We start from the raw sequence: 14,160 nt of genomic DNA, 5'->3' as shown, positions 1-14,160 counted from the left end.
TTGCGGTCCCTACTCAGGCTTGTTCATACTACCAACTCTTATCAATCAGAATAATTTTCACCCAGATTCATCTGCAAATTCAATAGAACTGTCTCCTGAAGCCCAGAGATCTCTTCCTAACCTAAAGCACCTTCTGTATTATTATCCATATCAGAGAACCAAGCCAAAGACTTACAAAGTCAGTTCTCAGGTTATCTAGAATATTAGGATAACTAAAAAAGGTAACCATAACTGAAACATAAAAGACATTATTATGGAGGTCAAGGGTAATAGAATATTCTATGAAAGTAAGCAAATGGCTTTGGACGATCTTATATTCTGGGATACATGTTCAAAAGTATCTATTCGCTGTATAGCATTGTTTGCTACTGAACAGTAGTATAAAACAACACTCAATACATTAGCGAGTTTAATCCACTGATTAAAGCTTTCAGGAGACAAATGACAATTATTTTTTAAAACCTGCCCCTTTTAAAAAAACATAAATAATAACTATGCAGTACATTACTCTTTCCTACACATGTCCATTACAAACACCCTTAGAGAATTTCATTTCTACCTGGCATAGGCTAGATGAGGGTCTTCAGACTGTATCTCATGACCGTAACTATGGTAGTAACAAAGAGCTTGCTTCTTTCTCTATGAAAGCAAAACACAAATGCAGTTACCCCACCAAAGTTAAGACATGTCTACTACCTACGCTGACATTCATTTCCTCACATTTCAATCAAGAGTAAACCAGGCACGTACATAAGTACACAACACTCAACATCAGTTACCAATGGAAGTAGTATCATAATTAGCAAAAGAAGAAGGAAAAGCAACCTGTTAGCTGAACGCTTGACCAAAGATGAGCAACACAAAACAAACCCATAACACTTGCCTGTTTTCATCAAATTGACTGAAACCTGTGAGCTGCAATATTTGGGACAGAACTGTCGGAGTTTATGGTTTTCTATGCCTGCCAAAAACAGATGCAGACTGCCACACTAGCTGTCCTGCGGAAACTAAATTAAGCAAAGGCAAATACCAAGTGGAAAGTTGTCAGTCTGTTGAATGAATAGCTTCGTTTTACACACCAGAGGATATCTTCATAAGAATATGTTTTCATGTGAGCCACTCGTTTTATTTTAAGTGCATCACTTACTGCAAAAATAATTTTCCCTTTAAATCAATTATAGACACCTGCCTCCAACTTTCTAAAGTCTGTTTAGTTTCACCCACACTAGCAACACAGTAGTATACTATATTGCTTGCTACCAAAGCAGTACTGAAGTCAGAAAATAATAAATTTAAAAGTGTAGGTATTATGAAAAATATTTAGAGACCTGTTGTCAATGTTTATTTAGCCCAGTTTCACATTGAAAATAAAGTCAGAATTCAAAACTAAAAGTTAAAAAAAATGCTGCATGTCTTTTTAAAACTTTCCATAAGAGTTTAGTAAAACCTAACACCCTTTAGCTTCTTCATACAAAGTCACATACCACAAGCTGTACATACACATATACCCTTCTGATAATAACAATGGCACTAATGATAACGGCAATAATAATAATAAAACATCAGTGGAATACTCGGATCTTAAAAGCAGTTTCCCCACAGAAACACTCACTTTGCTGTTGTGGAGGTCTCCTATGAATGGTGATTTCCTAGTTTGTCTGTGAGAGACCTACACTGTGGAAACCAGAAAAAAAAAAAAAAGAAGAGCGCACAAGTAGTACACAACTTAAATAAAAATGCAAAAACAATGCCGACAATCAAGTAGGGACATATGGAAATGCGCTTGTGAGCAGCTCACTGATTTTGATCTTAAACGGTTTTCTAAGCAAGCACATAAAACATTTAATAAAATCGCCTAAAATATTAAGCCGTCAAAATGCTAAGCTAGAAATTCAAATCAGACTTCTCAGTTACTAAGACAATTTCCTCCTTAACTTTAATGGTACCTCTAAGGGACAAAGGACACAATCTAAACAGCACAGGACCCTAAGAGCACCTAACGTCCCAAGGAGTGAGACAGTGTGAAGCACTGGCAATATCTCACTATTTATTTGGAGACTGTCAGACTTAGTTATTGTGTGTGTACAAGTATTCTACACACATACATCCTAACAACCAACAGATCTATAAGGAAGCCACAAACATCAGCTCACCAAAGTTAAACCATCCTGAGCCAACAGAGTAAGGAGGGAGCTTCAGAGCGCCTTCTATTTAGAGAAGTCGAGTCAGAGGCTGGCAATACAACTCCACTTCCTCCTCAGTGGCTTTATTTTCACATTATTACTATCCAGACGCAAGCATCACACGCTAGCCTGTCTGTAGCGCTGGCTACTTCACAAACTGGGTTTTGTTGTTTGGGGTTTTTTGTGTTTTTTTTTTCTTTTAATCCAAGGGTATAGCTTTAAAAGGAAGTTAGGAAATCTAAGTAGAGATAAACCTTAACTTAAGAATCAGCCTGCCATTAATAAACTTTCACTTAAAGGTAGGGGAAAAAAATTCCTAAGAATGTTAGTATCATTTCCAGACTGTCCTGTCAGCATCAAACTTACAGGAAACACTTCATCTTCCCATACAAACCCTGTATTTATTCACAACTCTGGCATATTTGAGGAAAGGGAGGAAAAAGTAAGAGTCTGTACGATTGTTTTAGATCTTCGGCTTTTTTTTTTTAACATGGGCAAGTACATAAACCGAGAAAAACCTCGTAAGCAAAAAGAACAGCATGTAAGAAACTTCCCAACACTGAGATCTGAAACTTTCATTCTCATTTTGTCCACGTCAAAAACTGGCTGCCTGCATTACTTTCCTCACTGTCCCTTGCATTTTCATCTCAGGGACCCTCTTCTAAGTGACTAACTTTCCCCTAAAACCAACAGGAAATATAGCGGCAAGATCCATAGGTTTTTGCTTCAGAACTGGATGACTCTGAAGACTTGTTTGAAGGCCCTTATTTAATTTTTTTTTTGCTTTGAACAATCAAATTTTAGACAACAAGCAGGCCTGGAATAATTATGTCTTTGTAACTTTGTCTCAGGCCTTATCTGTATTTTGCCTTGTACTTAGGATCTCTCCCAGGCCTGTTCACCTGGTGGGTTTACAAAAGTTCAAGGAATCTACAGAAGTTCAATCAAGAGGCCTAACTTGTCTCCAGTTTAACTTCTCCGCTAAGACTATCACTGCACTTACCTTGCTTACAAGTCTAGCCGTGATTTTTTTTTTTCCAAAATAGGATAAGGATGACTATCCTGATCATAATTTGGTCCAGCATTATGATCCATGGGCTCTTACTCCAAAGAAAAAAAAACTTTCACAAGAATCAATTCTGAGGCCTAAAAAGATATGGGGAAGTAAAGTAGGTCCTCAAATTTTAATAAGTCCAAGTCTGGGTCTGAAAAGCCCACCAAGTCCTTCTGGCCCTCTAATTTAAATTACTTTAGAGTCCCAGGGCCATAAAACAGTTACTGACTTCCCTGGGAGGGGGGAAACACCACCATCTCAGACAGGTAGTAACAAAACAGCTTTCACACACACACACTCACACACACACACACACACACAGCTTTACACTTCAAACAAGCTCCCACTTCTGCCTCACCCTCCAATTATTCATGGGGTCCCATAATCCTGGATTTATTCAGAGGGACAGCAGTGTTTGCCTTGGCCCCTTGCACGATGCGTTTCAGACGCTAGAGCCCAAACAGGAACTAGACGGAAGGCGAAGCGAGCCCGTCCGCCTGGATGTCCCGCGGCTGTCAGGCATTTAATCACTGGCCACTGTGCCCTGACCCGGGGGACACATGGCGCATCCACCACACCGCAAAGGAAGTCTGCCCCTTGCTCAGCCCTTACGGAAGTGCCCTGGCTAGAAGGCCCTGCCACATGGCAAGGACAGGGCACAGACACCCCCACCCCCCTCCCCCAAGTCTGTGCCAAGCTGTCCTGAGGGGCTCAGAGGCCGGGTGGATGAAGAGATGGTAAAGCCTCCTCCGCCAGCCCAGCTGGGCCTTACAGAGAGAGAGAGAAAAAAAAAAAAAAAAGTTTGAAGCCTGGCTTGGCAAACTTCTTCCAAAGCCAAAGCCGGTCCTGTGCCTGCTTCCCCACTTGGAGGGGCGCACGAAAGCCCCTCTCGGTGATCTGACCCTCCATCCCCAAGTTCGCCCAACTTACTACTCAGCATGCCGGTGCCCAGTCTGCTCCCCGCTTGTCAGGAGCCTCCCCCCCCTCACCCCACCCCACCCCCCCAGAAAACTTGCAGCAGCGGCGGCTGCAGCAGCGGCGGCGGCCCCACGGGTCCAACCACCTCCTCGGCTGCGCCCGGTAGGAGAGAATTAAAATCAGCCAGAGCCAGCCGGCCCGGGGGGGAGCGGGGCGGCGAGGGGGAGGGGGCAGCGGCCCGAAACTTCTTTTTTTGGCAAATGGGGATTTGTTTTTCCTCCTCCCCGGCGGCTGAACTTGACCCTCCTGACTCCAGGGGCTACTGCAGTTTGAAGTCGCTGGTTTCCAAGGCTCGGATGCCTGAGACACCCTCTCCCCACCCCTCTCCCCCACCCTCCCCGCCCCGACCCCCAGCCAGAAAAAAAAAAAAAAAATAGGAGGAGATGGAAGAGAGAAACGGGGAGCAGAAGAGGAGAGAAGAAAGAAATAAAGAAATCACACGCGCAAAAAAAAAAAAAAGGAAGAAAATGCATGTGAAACCTGAGAAGCCTGTGCTGGGCTTTCTAGCACACTCTCTCCCTCACGGCTTTTGCTCCTTTTTTTTTTTTTTTTTTCCCCAAAGAAAGTCACTTTTAATTCCCAGGGCTCCCCCGCTCACGATCGCCCACATTTTGCGCACACACACGCGCGCGCGCGCGCGGGCGCTGCACTCGCGGGGCGCCCCCCGGGCCGGGACCAAAGAAGCCCGCGCGACCCCCGGCTTCCCCCCCCCCCCCGCCCTCGCACGCACCTCTCCCCCGAGACCCCCGGGCCCAACCCCCCCCCCCGGAGCCCGCCGGATCTCCCTCCTTACCTGTTGATTAATCGTCAAAAACACCCTCGGCAGCCCGAAAGATGGTGGCGCGGCGGCCAGAGCCATGAACCGTCTTCTGTTGTTTGCAGAGTTGATCTTGGATTATTGGGGGGCGGGGGGGGGGAGAGAGAGAGAAAAGATCTTTCCTGCCTCCCCCCCTTTCCCTGCCCTCCCCCTCCCCTTATAGGAAAAAGAGAGCGAGAGAGAAAGAGAGCGAGAGAAAGAGAAAGGAAATAGAGCGAGGATGTGCCCGGTGCCGGGTGGAAGAGGGGAGGGGAGAGGAGAGGGGGGGGCGGTGTTGTTTTTTGTTTAAAAAAAAAAAAATAGGAAGGCGAGAGAGAGCGATCGGAGAGGACTGCGGGGTCTGGAGGAAGGAGAAGCCCGGGTGGAGAGGAGGCTGGAGATGGCAGTGAGATCGGGTCTTTATCAGAAATGTTATCGCTTGTCAGGACCTCCGTCTCCGCGCATTACGTCAGTTTCAAGACACCAACACTATTAATATCAAAGGAGCCTTCGCGGAGGAAAGCGCCACCCCAGACCCAGCTCCCTTAAAGAGACAGCGCGCGTCCCTGCCGCCGCCGCCGCCGCCGTCGCCGCCGCCGCCGCCGCCGCCCCGCCCGGCTCCCAGGGCCCGCCGCCCGCGCGCCCGCCCGCCCGCCCGCCCGCCGGCACGCACGCCCGCACGCGGGACCCACCCGCCCGCCGCGCCGCGAGAACTTCGCCGAGTCCCCCCGCGCCCGCGAGTGAGCGCCGCGCCGTGCACCGACCCCGCTACCTTCCCGCCCCGCCTCCCCCCCTCCCCCCTCGCCACCGCCCCCCCCCTCCACTCAACACACACACACACACACACACACACTGGCCCGCGCGCGCGCACACACACACACACACACGTGTGAACGTGCGGGCTGCGAAACGAGGAACACTGGAAGGCTTTGGGGGGCGGGGGGGGGGGGGCAAAGGACGATCGTAAAGATCAAGACCTACCTTGGACCTGAGAGTTGGGGAGCTGGAAGCGGGAAGGGGGCCAAGAGGCAGAGCCAGTCCCTGATGGCTGGGGAAGTGTGCTCCCAAAACTCAGAGATGCTGTCCTGAGCACGCCAGAGAACTCTCATTAAAAAAGAAAAAAAAAAAGTACTTTTTCTTTTCTTTTCTTTTCTTCTTTTTTAAACCTTTCCCGGTGTCTTTGCCTCTCCCTTGCAATTAAAGGACGCGGGATTTCTGGATACTTGTGTCATCCTCTCCCCCCCCTTCGCCCCCCCTCCCCCGGTCTGGAGCCCAGAGCCCCTAGAATACTTAGTTGCTGCTGCTGGTGGTCAGGATTCCCCCAGGCTTTTGGATGATAAGAGAGAGAGAGAGAGCCAGCCCCAGGAGAACAACTTGAACTCTATCCTGAGTTGGAGAAGTGTGAACTGAGGTTGCTATGGTTTTCTGAACTGAGAAAGCCAGAAGCTCAATGGGTGCTTTAAGGGGGTACCACAGCATAGATAAAAAAGGAGACATTATTCAAATACTGCCAGATTCAGACATGTTGCTCTTTGGGGTTTTAGAAACCGTTCCTTATCTGTATGGAACTCTTTCTCTCTCAGTTACGCACCTTACTCTTTTTCATATTTCACAACTCCAAATATTCTCATTGTTAAGAGAAACCGCCTCAACACAAACTTCATTGAAAAGAAACATGGGTTTATTTTCTTTCTTTCCTTTTCTTTTCCCTTCTCTCTCTCTCTCTCTCTCTCTCTCTCTCTCTCTCTCTCTCTCTCTCTCTCTCTCTCTCTCTCCCCCTCTCCCTCTCTCCCTCTCTCACTTTCTCCCTCTCTTTTTTTCAACTTTTAAAGATCAGCAATGCATGAAACATCACTATGACAGGATTCAAAGTATAGGAGGTGTTAAAAACTAAGTAAATACTTCTTGGGTGTTTGGAGTTCATTTTCTTCAGTTGGGTGACTTTAAGTGCCATGTTTTTCCTCTGGAGAAAGTCAGTTTAAACTAATTTTGTGCTAAAAGGAGAAACATCCTTTCCTCTCACTAAACTACAAAATGATTAAAATTATAATTTTAGATAGGTACAATCATGAGTTGGCTGAAGATGAAGTAATTTCTTCCAAAATATTTTTCACTAAATGATACTTGCATCATTTTACAGAAAAAGATGAGTATGTTTATGAAACATGAAATTATCAGGAGTGAAAAAGCCAATCACATATATATTTTTTTAAAATACTGAAACTGCAAATGTACTTTGCGACCCTTGCTCCTGTCATACCTTCATTTCTACTTAATACAGCTAGTCCAACACATATGGGATTCCTTTTAGTAAAATATTTATGCCAGAAGTATTTCAGTAGCACATTACATACAGTCCTTAGGAGCAGAAAAACAATAATTCTTTTGCAGTGGGGAAACTAGTCAAGTGAAAGAGTAATCAAAATACAGTTTCACAATGAAGCAAATAATATATTCCCTAAAGGAGAGAGAAAGCAATGAACTTCATATGCATATGGTTATTCATGTTATCATTAATTTAAATTAATCAGCAAACAGTTAGATTTATATGTATATATAGTCCTACAAGCAGGGAAAATTAATATAAAAATCTTCAGTAAATCTCATGTTCAACTACAAATAACCACCTGCATACTTCCACACCGGAGTCATTTTATGCTGTGCACGACCAGTTTCCCCTGTAAAAAAAAAAAGAAAGAAAGAAAAAAAAAGTAAGGAAAAAGTATTCTTATATTGAATATAGACCTTTTATTTTCCTTTAAGTCATAAATTAACTTGCCGACTTTTATGGAAATTTGCAAGCATAGTGAGAAGCATTTTTATTCTGAAAAGTAATAAGGATTGAAGTGTAACATTCCTTAGCCATGACTAACTGAAAATATTAGGTCAAATAAAATTTGAAATACATATCCATATAGTCAAACTTTGGTTTTAATGGGTTAATATCACCTAAAATTGCTTAAGCTGGTATCTAACTGATAAAATCTGATACTATAGCATCTTAGCAAAGTTAAATAGAACAATTTATCATAAGGATTAGTCCTCTAATCTCCTACTGCTCCCCAAGATTTAGATGACATTTTAAAAGGGGAAATGATCTTCCTCTCATTCACCCTCAAATCCACCGCAGTCATCAAGAGTGTAAATTTACTCACATGAAACAATCATTGATTAAATTGGTTCAAAAAAATTAAATTACACGCTTTTGCAAGCCCAAATCTCTTGAGATGGCTGGTGTTTTTCCACCTGTAATAATATAAAATCTAACCATTAAGCATACCCAAAATTATGTACTATAAGAAAAAGTAATGCCAAAGGTCTAGGGGTGAATTGTGACTTTTAATTGAAAGGATAAAGTTTCACTCCAGGTACCTAAGCCAACAAATTCATGGTCACTTAAAAATCTAATGAATGAAGTTTCACGGACTCAATATTCCTGAAGTTTGCCTGAAAAATGAAGAATGCCTTCTCTCACTTTTTCTATTTTACGTGAGGATAGAGCGATCAAAATGTTGTCTGCATCAATCCATTTACATGAACCACAAAAGACCTGTGGAGAACTTAATAAAAGCACAAATATTTTTTGGTAAACTTTTTCAGGCAAATTACTTATTTATTTATGAAATAATTTATGAAGAAAATTTTTACCTCATGCTGGAGATATAATACATATGCTCTTGATTGACACAATATGTTTAAGCTCAAAGGCCCTCGTAGCATTTTTTAACTCTAGTAGGAATATTTCAAAACAACCAACTAATACATGAGGTCATAATTGTTTGACAGTTGTTTTTAATATATAAAATAAGTTATGTATATTGTTTTCTTTCAAATGTTTGTTGATTTGTTTTTCCATTTCTGACATTTGCATGGCACAAACTGAATTAGGAGAAATATTAAAGATTTATTTACATTTATTATCTTCTGCTGTCAAACATATGCAAAGCTCTTTAAACCATGATCTTCCTTTGCTTTTAATAGCAATGCATTCCTAAACAATGGAGTGTGGATGTTCAAATGGCAACCTGCGCCTGTGTAGGGCACATTAGAAACATTTGCAGGGAAATGAAATGGCAAACAAAAGAAGCAACTTTCAAATAAAATAACTTCTCTCTAATCTTTCATAGTGCTTTGAATTCTGGAATAGTTTCTCATGGTTGGACAATTGATGAAACACTTGCTCTCGCTGGATTGCTCCTTATTCTTTATCAAAATAACATAATAATATAATCTTTCTCTTATTATTTAAACATCCCCCACTTCATTTTCTGTAGCATATTCAGCAGAGATACAAAAAGGGATTAGTAGTTAAGCACACACATACTTGTTTTACATTTTCAACCTTTTAGCACATAACTTACTCACAGTTCCAGTTCCTGTAATCACAATGATTTTACCTGATGGAACACGTATTGCAGAAATGTAATCCAACTGTTTACCCTAACACATCATAAATTGCCATTCCTTTTAGAAACCTCAAAGATTGACAACCCCTGGTCCTAGATGCCGACTGCTTTAACTCATACTATCAAGTAAATATTTCTATAGTGTTTGCTCTCAAGTTAGTACTACAACACGTGAAATGGAAGATCATTTTGCCCTCCAGGACATCAAAAGCAATTATTGAAGTGCTCTGCTCTTAGCCGTGGTTACAACCTGAAGCAAAAGAAGAATTATCAAGATGAACTCTTAAAAGTATTTCTTCTTCCAATCACAAGGCACTCAAGAAGAAAAAAAAAAAGAAAGAACACTTGCACAAACTATGATTATTTTCCAAATTACCTATTGGTGAGCACCACTAGGTAAATTTATGAAAGATAAATTCAGCTTTAAATAGCATGTATCTGGTATTCAAATTCACACTTACACTTGCCAATCCTCCCCCTGCAATACCAGGCAAATGCCTAGTTAAACAGATGGGCCTTTCAGCCCACCCTAAAAGCCAACAAACATGGGCTTTGTTTAATTAAAAAGGGAAACAAATTTCTGAGGTGTAGACACACACACACACACACACACACACACGTCTGCACACACCATACACACATACATACAGAAATTCCTGACAAGGATGCCCTAGAACAAAATAAATGCTATTTCATTAGATTTTATGAATATCCAACTCTATACTATTTGCTGGATTGAAAGTAGAACTAAATGTGATTTTTTAGTACTACATATGTAAATCCAACCATTATGGGAAGTACTAGCAGGTTTGACTACTATTTACCCAAATAAGAACATTTACATCCCCCAAACCCAGATCCAACCCCATTCTCCACCTGACCCAGCAATGGAAATATTTCCAATCTTTGTTTTTCTACCCTTTTAGGAACTAACAACTATCTTCTGTTATCCTCTCTCCTAGTCTATCTTTTCTCTACATATCTTTTTGGCAATTTAATCTCAGTTGTAATAAGCACATTTGGCATCTGATGTTAGCTAAATTTCAGAATAGAACACTTCAGTAGAGGTTCAAATGCTCTATACCTAATATCACAATTAAGGGTGTGGCTGTAGGGACAGACCAAATGAAAGAAGGAAGGAAATGGTCTCATTTCTGTCAAAGACATGAGTCATCCAAACCATCCAGAAACTCCAGACTTTGGATATCTCTAGCACCCTAGCCCATAGGCCCCACATCCAAATTATTGACTAATCTTCCCATTAAAGGACATTGGACCTCTCATCCATGCACATGGCCCCTCCCCAAATGCAAAGTTACTGTTCCTCCCATGACTTCCAATTGAACTTGTCCTCTCTATATGCTCTGAACATTTGTTTAAAATACAGAGCTAAAGGGTTCACCGCTCCTCTTGTTTTCTCCTCCCTAATGAATACAGGTCATGAATCTCTACTACCAAAATAATACCCGAAAAGGGTTTAAGAGATTCATGTCTTCCCATAACTTATTCCAACATGTCTGCTTGACCTCATTCTTTATACATTCTTGAACCCAGGCTGGTCTTCTGGCCCACGATTGATTCACCATTTCCCAGATACATCATACATTTCAGAATGTTTTCCTGTTACTTCCATATACCTCACTTAGATGGCTTTGAGGAGCCTTCCATACCTGCTTTCCTCCTCAGTAGCCTCTGCTCCAAGTTCAAACTCGGATTCCCCTTTTTGCCTAGAGCTGTCTCCAAATTCCAAAGCCAAATTAGAAGAGAAACTCAACTTCTAACAAATTTACTACCATATCTAGATAATGATTTATCCTAGAGAATACAAATGGAAATGGAAACTATCTTTATAACCTTGATTTAGAAACGCTGTATTGAATCCAAGTTTCCAATGTTCCATGGAGAATGTTGAAAGGGGTAACATTGATCAAGAGCCATTGTATTCATAAACTGCTTTGTTAAATGACAACTCTTTCTCTTTAGTACAACTACTTAAAAGATTAAAAGAAAAACAAACGTTCAATGGACTCTATGTTTTCTTCCCTCCTTCCTTCTTTTGTTCTTCCCTTCCATCCTTCCTTCCTTCTTTCCATCCTTCCTTCCTTCTTTCGTTCCTTCCTCCCTCCCTCCCTCCCTCCCTCCTTTTCCTTCCTTCCTTTCTTGTCCCTAATTTTTATTCTTTCTGTTATTCTTTCTTTATGTCTTTTTGTCTTTCCTTTTTGTTCAATTCTTTCTTCCTTTCTCATCTTTTTTTTTTAATACACATGGTCTGGTGCATCATGTGTCAATTGGAGCTTGTGGGTGGTCCTCATCTCGGCAGCATATTTTTGGCAATGAATCAGAGGAGATGTTTGTCTTCCTCTGAAATATTGTCCTCATTATCATTAAGTTTTGGTTCATAATTCCATGTTGCTCTAAAAATAGTCAGTTTAATGATTTTTAACTAGATCCTAGGCATTAAAGCATTGGAGTGGGGAAAATGAGGTCAAAAGCTGAAAATTGTTAGATGAGTAGGGTTATGTGCAGTTTTAGCAGCCAAAACATAAGTTAGGAAAGTTATAAAAGTGATGTAGGGATAAACACTTTAAATATTCTTTCCTCTGTGTTGTTTAACATTAAAATATGGTGTCATTTTAGCATAAGAGACTTACTTTAGCACAATGGACTCTCTAGTCTATTGATCACAATTAAGTTTTAGAGATGTTCAATTACCAAGGCTTATGTTAGATTTAATTAATTATATACATCCAAATGTCCATCTTGTAACAAGGAGTATATTTGAGGATTCCCTATGAATCCAATGGAAGCATACATGTGAGCATATGCTTAGAAGAACGTATGTGGACATGTGTTTAGAAGTGATACAATCATCTGGAAGGTAGAAATGTCGGTTTCATTAGAATTCTGTCTTAGTGTTTACACAGTGGCTTTATCCTTGGTACATGTAGACTCCATGAAAGAACTGACATACACATAGGCACAGATAAGGGACAAATGAATAAGCATCCCTTGGTATTTTCCTTCCAAACATTGCTTACTAGTTAACTACACAAAAAGCTAGTAGTTAGCTTCTGGAAGGAAGCCACTCTCCACATTCTCTTTGTGTTTTGTGTCTTGAGAGCTGTAACATTATAATGATTGACTCCCTTGCTATCTGGGTTCTGGTAGGTTTGGGTTAATGAAATCTTCAGATCAGAGAATGAGAAAAGTCAGTGCACTTATCCCCTAGGCTGCTTTCTGCCAGCAAACCTTTCTGACAACACATCCACAGGCTTCTAATAAAAAGACTCTTCTTGCAATCTTAGTCCTAAGCAGAGCAGCTCCTTATGGCTATTGCTAGGGCTTGAGTGTTTTGCCATCTCTTTTGGTTTGCTTAATCTTGTGCATGTCTATAAAATGCCTTTCATTAAACTTTTTTTAGTTTCTACTTAGACTATGTCTTGTGTTCTTTTCTGTGACCCTGGTTGATCCAGAAGCTCTTGTGATGATATCAGCTTTAGGTCCTGGAGAATAGCACAATTTTTAATAATTCAACAACCATAAACAATTGCATAGTGAAGAACTATTATGAGGCAGATACTATGTTATTTGTTAGGTACCCCAGTAACAAGTGAACTGGCTAAACAATTAAGATATGAACTCATAAATGCACATTATATACATATGTAGGACTCACTACTGAATGTGAAATTCTATAGCTAGAGACCAAGACTGTAATTTTAATAAGCACACTGTATGATCTTGTATTTACTAAAGTATAAGAGACAGTGATCTTTTGCTATAACAAATATTAAGTAATCCATTATAAACATCATGGTACAAAAGTAAAGAAGGGAGACAGAGTGATAGAGTGCCTGTCTAGCAAGCCCAAAGACCTGAATAAAAACCCCAGAACTGCACCCCCCCCAAAGTAAAGATTGCTTTGATAAATGTCAGTTGAATTAATACATGTAAGCATGATTAAAAAGGGTACTTGAAACACAGAGGAAGAGTTTATCAACTGTGATTCACAGTGTTTAGGGGACTGGAGTTACTACTCTTTTTATGGGGCAGCCAAAGTTGAGAATACAAGATGCTCTACAAACTGTATTAATTTTTTTTTGACAACTGTGAACTGTTGTGTTAACTCACAGCCTCCCTCCTTTACACTCTGTAGCCAGCATCCACAAGTGTACTGCAGCAGCAAATCCAGCTGCTGGGTTTCCCCAGCAGAGCAGAGCCCTGGGCAATTGTTCCAATTTGCTCCAGTCTAGACTCTGGAGATAGCTCTGTCTGGAAAGAGAAGCCCGGACATTCATAGTTTAAAGCTAATTAAGTCAGCAAGATAAACAAGGTAAGGCCCCTGAGAATAAGGGGAATTTCTTGAGCCTCAAGAAATTCACAAATTAGAGATTGAAAGCATTGGTAATATATCTGAGACTTTTAACTATACTTTTGATCCTTGCCAAGAATATACAAAGCTTTCAGATAAGAAGCATGACAATAACTATCGATGACAATCATCTAATTAACTCATTATTAAATGAACTATAGATTACTTTTCTCAGTCTTAGACTTCAGTTTTAGATACCATTGCTGATTTTTTCCTCTTTGTACCAAGCATTCCTGAATAAGATCTATGAACTAAGTACTCATGCCCAATTGCACAACTAGACTGATATATATGACCATATCACACATATCTATACATACACTCGTGTATATTCACACCTTTAAACAAGGAAATATAATCAAAACGCATCT

At 41.0% G+C, this 14,160-nt stretch overlaps 1 protein-coding gene across 9 annotated transcripts in view; it reads right to left on the bottom strand.

Moving 5' to 3' along the window:
* The window catches only part of Trps1 (transcriptional repressor GATA binding 1), a 229,393-nt gene extending 223,815 nt beyond the window's left edge, over positions 1-5,578 (bottom strand). For 6 of the 9 annotated variants that reach the window (XM_048359238.1, XM_048359245.1, XM_048359249.1 and 3 more), the window contains exon 1: positions 5,009-5,578. Coding sequence is in view for 1 of the 9 variants with exons in the window: in XM_048359243.1 (XP_048215200.1) it covers positions 4,168-4,177 (10 nt within the window). In the remaining 8 variants the exon portion in view is untranslated. The other 3 variants (XM_048359243.1, XM_048359240.1, XM_048359247.1) reach the window with 3 other exon arrangements.
* Between the last annotated feature and the right edge of the window lie 8,582 nt (positions 5,579-14,160).

The sequence above is a fragment of the Perognathus longimembris genome, chromosome 12 (assembly GCF_023159225.1).
Source record: "Perognathus longimembris pacificus isolate PPM17 chromosome 12, ASM2315922v1, whole genome shotgun sequence".
NCBI classification, from domain to species: Eukaryota; Metazoa; Chordata; class Mammalia; order Rodentia; family Heteromyidae; genus Perognathus; species Perognathus longimembris.
Note: the sequence above shows the minus strand (reverse complement) of the source record. Positions and strands in the feature narration are given on the sequence as shown.